Source organism: Lygodium microphyllum, chromosome 28 (genome assembly GCF_053477565.2).
Source record: "Lygodium microphyllum isolate KBCC chromosome 28, Lygodium_microphyllum_v1.1.10, whole genome shotgun sequence".
NCBI classification, from domain to species: domain Eukaryota; kingdom Viridiplantae; phylum Streptophyta; class Polypodiopsida; order Schizaeales; family Lygodiaceae; genus Lygodium; species Lygodium microphyllum.
In genome coordinates, this window is record NC_141162.1 from 94609216 (window position 1) to 94620369 (window position 11154).

An 11154-nucleotide genomic window follows, 5' to 3' on the forward strand; every position below is an offset into this window, starting at 1 on the left:
TGCAAATTTTTTATCTATAGAGTTTTTTTTTTTGGGGGCAAAAGTTGCTCGCTTTCTGTATTAATATTATTAATTTCCCATTTTCTTTTATCACCTCAATTTTATTGTCTTTGAGGGAATGATGGGCACTATTTCTGAGTCCCCGATGAGGAAAATATTCTGCTTTGGAGTTTTTCACTGATTGGAAATCTTCCCAATTCTGGCTGGGAAAAACAATGGGTTGAAAATATAAATAATAATAATGCAAATACGTAATAATAAAAGAGGAATAAGTAATAATTTCAAGAAAAATAAAAAAAGGGGAATAAAAGCGATTAGTTTTCCATGGCTTGCCTCGTATGAAGAGCCAATGGAAGCCATGCCCCCTTCCCCTGCTTTTGCAGCTTTAATGGGGGTGGCGATACGATCTGATGAAAGGGGAGGCTCTCCGTGACATTGCAAAGCTCGCAGAAGAAGAAGAAGAGGCGGGCCAATTCTTCTCCTGTACTCGGGGGTCTTATCCTTGAAACTCTGCTTTCAGGCTCTCGCTTTCTCTCTCTTTCTCTCTCTCTCTCTCTCTCTCTACAAGTCAAAAAGATTCAGGGTGTAGCTCATCCTGCTCTCTTTCTCTCTCTCTCTCTCTCTCTCTCTGTGTCTCTGTCTGTCTTTCCCTGTCTCTGTGGAGCACATGAGCAGCCTCTGACGCAACTCCGGCATCATTAAAATTTTATCGACTCGGGTAAGCTCGCCATCATTTTTTTTAATCCCCTTTTGGTCTCTGTCTGTCTGTACTCATGTACTGCAATTTTGCAATTCGTATTCTGTGTGTCTGTTTGATCTATTGATTTTATCCTTTAGCTTGAATGGATTCCATTAGCACCTTCCTGTCATCGCTGATTTGTTCCGAGGCCTGTCTGCTAGAGTCTAATTCACCACAGAGAGAGAGAGAGAGAGAGAGAGAGAGAGAGAGAGAGAGAGAGAGAGAGAGAGAGAGAGAGAGAGAGAGAGAGTGTGTGTGTGTGTGTGTGTGTGTGTGTGTGAGCGGGGGGGGGGGGGGTTTGTATGTGGCTGACTCCCTATCCAGCCCCCCTTGTCTTTTGTACGTGCCTGCTGACACCATGGGCAGCCTTTCCCTTTGTCTGCTTCCTCTGCCTTGTACTGGCTCACAGGAACAAGGTTTTACAGTGTAGATGAAATACATGGAATGACAGGGAGATACTGTACTCTTTGTTCATTTGTCTGTCTCTCTCTTCTGCCCTTTGTTCTGAATTATTGTCTGGTGCATCTTGTTTGCAGATTTTGAAAAGGGCCTTTTATCTGGCATTTTGGCAATCTCTGACTTTCATTTATCTGCTGAAACTTTTCAATGTGAAGTTGGAGTGCTGCAGGTGCCTTCAGTAATATTTCTTTCCCTCATTGTATTGGTTTACAGAGGGCAGTACTGTGAGTGAAGTGGCTTCTTGTCATTGATTGGTACATGCCAGTGAAGTTTCGCAGCTCTCCTTCGTGTGACAGGATGGAAGTATTGAGGCTTCAGCAGCAGCTTGATGAGCTCACAAACTCACTTTTCCAAGAGGTGGATTTATCCGTGGATACAAATGATTCAGTGTTTCATCAGAGTCTCGCTAAATTGCTTGATACATGTTGCTCGATCATATCTGTGTAAATTACGCAGAAAAAAAGTTGTTTTACTTATAGAATAAATTCAACATTTATTAATTCATCCCATGTGGGTTGTATCCGAAATCTCTGATTTCCATGTGTTGTGCTGTAGGGTTTTCTGGATGATCAGTTTACCCAACTTCAGATGTTACAGGATGCAAGCAATCCAGATTTTGTTGCGGAGGTGGTTGCCCTTTTTGCAGAAGATTCTGAAAGACTGTTAGGAGAACTCACAAAAGCATTGTAATTACACGTCTACCCTGTGTCAAATGTTGGTAGAGTTTGTTATAGATATTAATTTTATGCATTATGTAAGGGATATTCCAAATTATTTGGATGGTTGGAATTCTATCTGGTGCTTGAATGCTCACAATGATCACGGGACTGCAGAGAACCTGAATCTGTGGACTTCAAGAAGGTGGATGCTTATGTGCACCAATTTAAAGGAAGTAGCTCAAGGTAATTGTATTTTCTTTTACAGTTCCTTTCCTGAGAATCAGTCCAGACCAAAAGAGGGATATCTGATTACTTGTTTTCTTGAAAACCATAACAATCATTTTGTGTTTGGGTGAGTATGGAAGCATGATTCAAGTGGTAAAGTGATGGAAAAGTGAACTTCTTACTGCATGATCTGTTTATGCAAGCAACACAGTGATGGGAAAACTAACTTATATGCAAGCAACACAGCTATGGGAAAAGTAACTTATAGACATGTGATTAATACATGCAAGCGATGACAGTGATGTGAAATTTTAACTTATAAACTTTGAGCATAAAGATGAAAACTAGGGAAAGGGCTGTGCATCAAGGCTCAATTTGGTCATACTGGAGCATTTGGAATGGATCACTACGAGTAAGGTCGTACTTTAGCCCACCTTGCCTAGATTTGGGAGATATTTGATATTTATTATCTGTCCAGGTATGTTCATGTAGCCCAAGTAGATTGGGCAACATGTGACATCCCTGTTGTGGTCTTGTTGTACGGTATCTGTATGGTCTACCAACAATGCTCAGAACTAAATCATGTGTCCTTGGACTGCGAAACTTGGTAAGGAACTTGAGCATGTGCACAAGTCGTTGTTTAAAAGTGACAGCTTGCTTGTTAGAGATGCAGCATGTTCAGGGAGTTGTGTGTTACAAGTGCCGGCTTTCTTGTTCAGGAAGTGCCACTGCCAATTTTGGCCAAAGTTAACTTTTGGATGTAGCAGATTGTGTAGCAGCTGGTTTGTGTTACGGTGACCTCGATGCATTCATTGTTGTGGCTGACATTGCGGTTTTCATGTGCTTATATGTTGTGTATATTAGTTTACTTTTGGAGTTGGATTTTACTGTTCTCAGGTGAATGTTTAGTCAGGCATCTCCATAGCTTATATTCCTTGATATGGTTTCCAAGGTCCCTATTGCTTGTTTTTATTGTGTGTTTGAATGCGTCCTTTGTTATTAAGTATTATCTAGATCTACCTCCACTTTTGGGTACTATTGATGCATGCTGATTGTAACCTACATTTTGGGTAATAGTTATGGCTACTGTACTGTTGGTTTAGTGCTTGCTGCAATGATGTATCTTGCCACAGCCTGGGGCCCTTCACGTTTTGCACAACACTCCTAATCCTTGGGTAAGAGCTATTTTTTCCAACTTTAAATGACCTGACCCCCTGTGATTACTGTAACCTCCAGCAAACAGAGAGACTGCAAAATGAAGTCACCCTGATAAAAACATAGGTGTCTCTACTTATGGCTGTGTGTGCAGAGTGGTTTGTCATCATGTGATGTAAGATCTCTTCATTAGCATATACAAGTGAAGATTCATTGTATTTGAAGAGGTAGCTAGTGCCTTGTTTTCTATGGGAATTTCTGGATACCAGATTCTTGTTTGTAATGGTGACACTGAGTGGTGGTCCTTGTTTCCAGGCTGAGGATGTTGATTTTTAGGCATTAATGGCTTTTACTCTTGTGCATTCTGCTGTGCAAGGAAGTCATAGATTTAAAATTTAACTGTGATGATTGTCTTCTAGTTTATATATTCAAGTGGTGGACTTGTTAGTGATATGCTGTAAATTGAATACTGACAGATTACAGCTCTCTAATGAATTATCTGTACATATGATTCTGTACAATTGGACAGTGACGTTTGTTTGCTTGTTTCAGCATTGGTGCTCAACGTGTAAAAGCTGTCTGCGTGGATTTCCGAGCATTTGCTGAAGCTGGGAACAGGGAAGGGTATGTATTTGCTACTCTCTTTCATACTAGAAGCAATGTAGCTGTATGTGAAATGAAAATGATTACATTGTTAATATTTTTTGCTATCATAGATGCAAAAGTTATGAACAGCGCCTTTATATGATCTCTCTATACTTTTTTTTTTCAGTGGAAAATTAAGACGAGGTCTATCCAATGGGCTATTGACAAGGCTGTCAAAGAAACCCTCTTTTTCTCTATACACTATTTTGGTGAAAAAATATTGTAGTGACAATCAGTATACAAGAAGGCTGAACACTATGAAAGAGTGCAGCCTAAAAATATCAAAAACACTTGTGCAAAAAGGTTATACGGAGGTCTATCCAATTCGAGCTGGGATTGTCTTGCATTGTTAGGGCTATTTCTTGCAATCTTACACAAGATTGATCGTTCTTGAATTGCTATGTGTCATGAGGACACGCATTTTTAATTCTTAGCTTTGGCATTATTAGGTTGTGCGCATGTGAGATACACACGTGAAATGCAAGTTAGTTCAGTGATAGTGAGACCTTAGTAATCCTGGTGATTAGTGGTTATGCTTGATATGAAAATAAACAAGAGGGGAGAGAGGTGAAGAACCCAAGAGCCCACACACAAAAGAAATGGAGACTTGAGAGAGAGAGAGAGAGAGAGAGAGAGAGAGCCGAGATCTTCTTGTATATAAATGAACTAAGTCTACAACATCATAAAATACTAAAATGAAAGTACCACAACGTATGTATACGTGATCACTAAGTGTAAACTTGCTAAGGAAAGAAGAGGTGGCACAATAAATGTGCCATAACCAAGGGTGGACTGTATAGGTGTAGTCCAGCTGTAGAATCATTGGTGTGTCCTCATGTCAGTCACCTAACATGTGAGTGAGTGATATCCTGCTACATTACCAAGGTGCATAGTGCATACTAGCTCATGTAGAGCTCAATATCTCAACACTCCCCCTTGAGCTTAGCATAAGCTCATGAACTCTAAGCATAGTCATGAAGCGTTGAAGCTTCTCTACTCCCAAGGCCTTAGTGAAAATGTTAGTAGGTTGATCCTCTGTACTGATATAAACTAAGTCAATGGTAATGGATGTCTATGTGCTTGATCTACATATGATAGATTAGGTTTCTAGCCAATCGAATGTTACTAAGGTTATCAGAGTGGATAATAACTTTCTTATCCACTTGTATCCCCAAATCACTCAGTAGGTTGCGTAACCAAACTATGTCACATTTTGCAATTGCAGCATCTTTGTACTCTGCCTCTGTACTAGATAAGACAACTACTAGTTGTTTCTTATTGCCTCAAGTAATAGTAGCATTGCCAAAGGAAAATATAAACAGCCATTGATAGACCATGTGCATGCGAAGAAGGATCATATGAGCAAAGCACAACAAAAGCATAAGATTGACCAATGTCCAAGCTTGCTAAATATGCCGTTGCATCCTTTGCACTTGCTGAATTTTAAGCAACACTTATACATGATTATATCCTCTTTTCACTTGCCATTCATCTTTAATAATATGCCCCTTTTTTCTGCCATGACTACATTGTTTTTTCTTAGCACCGTCATCCTTGGCGCTTGAAGAGTTCGTGGAAGAAGCTGTTTTGTCTTTTGTTAAGTTTGAGGGTTGCCATGACTTCCCTTTGTTCTTATGACTGGCTTCAAATGCTTGATTGTCAAACTTATGTTAGAGTGATTCACGCATGATTGCTCTCCTTGCGATAACAATGACACCTATGTATCAAATGTGCATATCTCGGCATCTCCTTTTGTAAGTTAGCGAAGTGTAGTGGCAAAACTCTGATAAGTATCAGGTAGGCCAGCCAAGTCTATAGATACAAGAGAGGCATTAGGAATTATTTCATTAAAATTTGCAAGCTATTTTGTGATGTCCTTGATGTTAGAGAGTCATTCCCTAGACAGCAGTGTGTAGAGCAGTACGGCCAGAGTGCCATGTCAGCAGTCGCAGGAGCCATGTCAGTAGGTGTAGTACGGCCAGACCAGTCGGACAATTGCCACGCTAGCATTGTCGGTCAGGTACAGCAGCAATTGGACAGTTTCAGGCAGCCAACCTGATTCTGGTCATTTTTTTGGTATTTTTCCTCTGCTATTTATAGCAATTTGGTCCAGCACTTGGACACATCTGATATCTGACAGAGATAGCCTGCTGGTGACTGACAACACGCGGGCTGACAGAGATCGAGGTCCTCAAGGCAGAGACATACTTAGATATTCTCTCTGCACCTGTGTATATTTCTGCATTCCTATATAGCATCCGTGTATATTCTCTCTGCACCCGTGTATATTTCTGCATTCATATACAACATTCTACATTGCAGATTTTCTGCGTTGTACTGTCTCCAATCTCTCTTTCTTCTCTCCGTGTTCACTCTCTCTCAGTCTTGGTCCCACGCTTCCGCATCTCTGCACTTTGACACTTGACACGTGTAATGCATGCATCCATAGAATCACCGTTTGTCATGTGCTCCATCTCAAGCTTTTGTGCAAATAGGCTACACAAGCCTCATTGCGCACCTGATACATGAACCAAGCTTATCCCAAGCGTCCTTGCCATTGTGCTTGATTGAATATGCAGGATAACTTGTCTTTTGCACAATCAAAGCATGAGCTTGGGCATCACACCCATTCATCTCAACTAATTCGCAGTGGGAGGTGTAGCAGGGGTTGGAGTGGAAGATCCATTGGTGATAGTGGATGAGCTAGATGAACCCATAACATTTTGTGTAGCTGAGTTTGCAGGCCTAACCTCTGATCCACATACATAACCCCAAAGTTGCTTGGCAACTAAGACATGCTTCATCATGTATGCCCACATGGGATTATTAGTGCCATCCAATTTATTGGAGTTCGCAAACATATTGAGCAAATTTTTTCGCCCCATCATTTCTTGCTGCAAATTACTGGTATTTGTGACCAGCTGCTGTCCAAAGTAGAAATGTAGGGATAGCACAAAAACAAAGCAAAAAAAGACCAAAAGAACTAACAATTTTTTGTAAACTTGATGATGGCAAGGAAGGATTGGCAGCTGAAAAGGCTTCAATCTCCGCCGATGTTGATGTAGTTGTAGTTGGCCTCGTGTCAAAGAATTTGGGGAAATTTCACAAAAGCCTCAAATTTATATACTGAAATTTTGTGAAATGTGAACTCGAATGTGAAAATGCCAAAAAATTGGGCGCGAAATTGGGCAATTTTTGGCATAGAACACAAGATCCCCAAAATTTTGGTGAAATTTGGGATTTCTGGGCAAAAGCCCCAATTTCTTGAAGAAATTGAGTGGAAAATCGAAGTCTGCTGCAAAGAACCCCAAATTTTGTGCCTGTGAAGGGCTGTACAGGAATGGTGGTCTTTGTTAAGAGATTAATGCTGATTAAGGTTGTAGGCAAGGAATATTTTAACAAGATATGTGGGGCAGATGTCACAGACACGTGTGTAGGCAGAAACATTGTCAGTTAACCAAGAAATGGACAGGCTGGCTGTTGGCATGCCTATCGGGCAGTGTGATGGGTTAGATGTGTTGTAAGTGGGCTGTCAGGAGAGATGTCGAAGCAGGGAAGCATGGGAGGCTGTTAGCTGAAGAATGTGTCACAGCTGTCAACATGCAAAACAAGACTGTCTGCTGCAGGCTGTTGGGATAGGGAGGTGACTAGTACAGGGCTGTTTGAGAGGCAGGGCAGAGTTTGGCCGTTTCTGAGTTACAGGCAGGCAAAAAAGGAGGAAAAGAGGTCTGGTATTGCCATTGTTTTTAGGGTGTGATTTTTGGTCCGTCTCGTAAGCAAGGTTGCAAGAGGGGGAGAGTCTCCAAGTCATATGCAATATGTTTCGGCAGAATTCTAGTTCCATCAAGAAGGTGATTTTCAAAAATGTTACCAACATGTAATTCACTTGCTTAAAAGTTTTCACATTAATACCATTAGAGTATAGTTAACCCTTTGCTTCTAGCTGTGTTCACTTTGCCATCGGTTTAATTCCTGTGGACATGCATGACTTAGTCTCTCTTTTTGATAAAAATAATTAGATCGCTCAAAAAGATAAGTGTTGAGAGAGAACTTTCTAACATCACGTACTTTTGTTACTTTGCCTAACACTTGCTCACAAATTTTTTTTATAGACTTGTCCCCTGAAATTTGCTTACTCTCTTGAATTTGGTACTGTGTATGAAAAACAAAGATACTTATTGTTCTGTCTGAGAGTACATGACGCCAATTGAGTGGGTTCCTGAGTAAGAGATATTCCTTGGAGGAACCAGTGAAAAAAATATGAACTTTTAAAGAAGCATGTGTATTTAATGGACTGCTCAACTGCTATTTTTCCTTGTTAATATGATACAGCAGATTAACAACTATGATTTTCTTGCCCTAAAGGCCACTTGTGATTACAGGTGCCTACAAGCTTTGCAACAGATAAAGCAAGAGTTTTATGTGGTCAAGAACAAGCTAGAAACTTTGTTACAGGTGATATGGAGCATATTGCTGATCCGTATAACTAGTTGAATGTCTTCTTGTTCTTAACATTACTTGCTGCACTATTGGTGTAAATACATATTTAATATGAGCAAGTCAATGGTTCATGTGTCATGCAGCATTGATAGATTCAAGATGCCCATGAGCAATTAGTAGGAAGGGCATTTCTATCCACCCAAATGTGACCTTAGTTGAGGAATATTTCTGCTGCTGTTAACTTTTGGATAGCTTTTGGTAAAGAGATGCAATGCCAGTTTTTGTGCTGTGAAATCTATTCAACTTAAGTTTCTTAAACCTGAAAATTGGAGGCACTGCAAGAATTGCATTTGGACAGCTTTTGTAATTATTTATAAAGATTTCACCCACCTTTTAACTTATTTGAGCGCTTTGGGCTATTTAAAGGCTCTCTCAGTCCTCAGTCAAATACTTTAGGCTTTAGTTTATTGCCTGAGTTTGACAGTCAAAATGTACATGTGTGATTTTGTTTTTTTTTTTTTTTTGAGAGAGAGAGAGAGAGAGAGAGAGAGAGAGAGAGAGAGAGAGAGAGAGAGAGAGAGAGAGCAAATGGGTGTAGCTCAGTTTGTTAAGTTGAATGCAGGGTGATCAAAAGCCTAAAGGTCTTGGGTTCAACTTCTACATTCCACACAGTCATTTAGTATAGGTATAGAAAGTGGGTTAATAAAATAGTGGTAAGCCTAGTACAATGGCAGGGTGATCAAAAGGTCTACTGAGCTGGAAATGGCCCTATGAGACAGAACCATGTACAATGGCAGTAGTTATTGGATATCAAAGTGTGACGTGACAAGTGGTAATCAGTGATGCACAGTGCAAAGCAAAGTGTAAACTGATGTGCAATACAATGCCCATGTAGTGGCCTAGTTCTCCCCTCTCTGCTCTTTTTTGAGCCAGTATATATCCTGCTTCATGCAGTAGTGAAAAGCTAACAAACAGCTCATCAAGATCTTCATGATTGACAAAATTTTTGTTAGTACTCAAGTGTCACTAGAGCTTTTATTCGAAAAAGTAGATGGACCTTGCTCCCTTTCAGAAGTACCAACTTTGTAAGCCAATCAACCAACCCTCTTTAAAGTATTGTGAAGTTTGTAGTATGTAGGAGACAACTTGAAGCTCTTTCTGGTCTTCAAGGACTTGGAATGTTTTGAAACTTTCAAGTATGCTTTCTTGCCTTTTCAAGTCGAGTTTCCCTCATCTAGAGTTTGTGGCCATCTGCATTAGTCTTTGAAAAACCATCTAGATAGCATCATGAGCCTTCGTGATGATTTATAGGTATACTGTCCAACTTGGCACTGGGGCTTTGCTTTATTGACCTAAAATTTTGGAAGGCAATGCATACTCTTGGATGTTCTTAAATAAGTTTGGCTAATATTATCAACTCTTGAGATCATTGCATGTCCTTTGAATTTGTGGATGTTTGGCACTAGAACTTGTTTGACCACCCTGACTTCTAAGAGTTGGTGACTAAGATCACCTACTCTCGAGATAAGTAACTGTACTTTATAGAAACACAAGCTAGAGTCAATGGTTTAGTTTCTATATTTCAGCTGTTTGTGTGTTTGATGGATCCCTGTAATTGAAAGGAATCTATTCCTCTACCTTATTTTGAAAAAAAAGGCCCCTCCATAGGACAGAGGGGATACCAAAAGTCATCACCCAGTTGTAGGTTTAATCTGTCTTTGTTCAAGTTGGGATCCAAGACTGTGTTCTAGTAGCAGGCTTGATGTTTTGATTCTTGGTTTCCACTCATAGTCTTGTCATTGTAAGAGCTAATTCTGGTCCTTTTTTTTTCTATTTTGATGGGTCTATGGGCGCCCTCTTGTGCCTGGGCTTATAACATACAGTTGTGTTTGCAAAGAAACATGCATTGCTGAGCTTAATTAAAAACACAATACATGGGGGTGTGAGAGAAGTGGACTAGGCTTAATTAGGACTATTAACCAGACATGCAAATCTAAGTGATTGGTACTATTCAGTACTCTCATTGGGTTGGTCATTCTGCTTTGATGCAGCTGGAGCAACAGATTTTAGCTGCAGGAGGATCTTTGCCTATGATGCAATGATCAGTTTTGGAGGTCAACCCTGTATTCTGCCAGTTTCTGTTTGTTGCGAGTACAGCCTAAAGAAGCTGATGGGATAATCAGTAATCATTACCTTTTAAGAAAATACAGAGTTTGTGTTGCTCTGTGCTCATCACAGCAGGAGAGAGTGACATCTTGTAACTGTGGTTATAGTAAAACCAAGAAGCCAGCTGCTGTCCTGATGAAAAGAAATGCAAGGCTAGGTCCACATCTTGCTGTTGGCAGAATATTATGGATGAAGTGTTCCATTGTAGAAGTGCCAAGTGCAGGCAAGCAAGTCTGCTTCTGATGATTTGTCTGTCAAGGCTTTGATAGTGTAGAGAACATTGGATATTTGTGAACAGGCCTCCAGGCAAACCTGTATCTAATCTGTTTTGTTTTCCTTGTTTTTGTAGGGATAATGTGTTACATGCTTGTAGAACTCTGTATTTTGATAAGGCTGCCTTCAAATTCTATGATCTGCTTTGATTGATGAAATTGGCCTCAAGTAAGATAGGGGATGTTATCTCACTTTTGTGCTCGTATGGTTGTTTCTAAAATGGCAGTTGTGTTGTGAGAATGTGCTTGGATGGTGAATGTTTTAGGAAAAATAAATTCCTACATTGTGACACTCTGGTAAAAGCCAGTTACAGCATTTATGAGTGCGGGTCAAGTGGCTGGGAAGATTTCTATTTGTATATGAACAATAAAGGTGGTCAAAAGCTCCAAAATT

At 40.1% G+C, this 11154-nt stretch overlaps 1 protein-coding gene across 11 annotated transcripts; it reads left to right on the plus strand.

Moving 5' to 3' along the window:
* Positions 1-322: 322 nt before the first annotated feature.
* On the plus strand, positions 323-10952 carry LOC148011770 (histidine-containing phosphotransfer protein 1-like). 11 transcript variants are annotated; one of them, XR_015689250.1, is made up of 8 exons: positions 326-718; positions 1412-1555; positions 1754-1884; positions 2032-2100; positions 3790-3861; positions 8248-8337; positions 8945-9007; positions 10374-10952. XR_015689250.1 is itself a non-coding variant. In XM_087669863.1 (8 exons), exons 2-7 carry the CDS (start codon positions 1457-1459, stop codon positions 9005-9007), a joined length of 507 nt encoding a protein of 168 aa, XP_087525989.1. In that variant the 5' UTR covers positions 326-718; positions 1412-1456; the 3' UTR covers positions 10374-10952. The 11 variants fall into 11 exon arrangements, 10 of the variants coding, with proteins under 10 accessions (XP_087525983.1, XP_087525986.1, XP_087525985.1 ...); XM_087669863.1 differs by having other exon boundaries at positions 8265-8337; XM_087669857.1 differs by lacking the exons at positions 8248-8337; positions 8945-9007; positions 10374-10952 and adding exons at positions 1276-1376; positions 4010-8241 and having other exon boundaries at positions 323-718; positions 1495-1555.
* The last annotated feature ends 202 nt before the right edge of the window (positions 10953-11154 follow it).

What these genes read in the sequence shown, in the direction of transcription:
- LOC148011770 (XM_087669856.1), top strand. Translation starts at nt 1,457, where the DNA reads ATGCCAGTGAAGTTTCGCAGCTCTCCTTCGTGTGACAGGATGGAAGTA. An exon ending in GGAGAACTCACAAAAGCATT is followed by an intron (nt 1,885 to 2,031) that starts GTAATTACACGT and finishes ACGGGACTGCAG; the next exon opens with AGAACCTGAATCTGTGGACT. An exon ending in TTTAAAGGAAGTAGCTCAAG is followed by an intron (nt 2,101 to 3,789) that starts GTAATTGTATTT and finishes TGCTTGTTTCAG; the next exon opens with CATTGGTGCTCAACGTGTAA.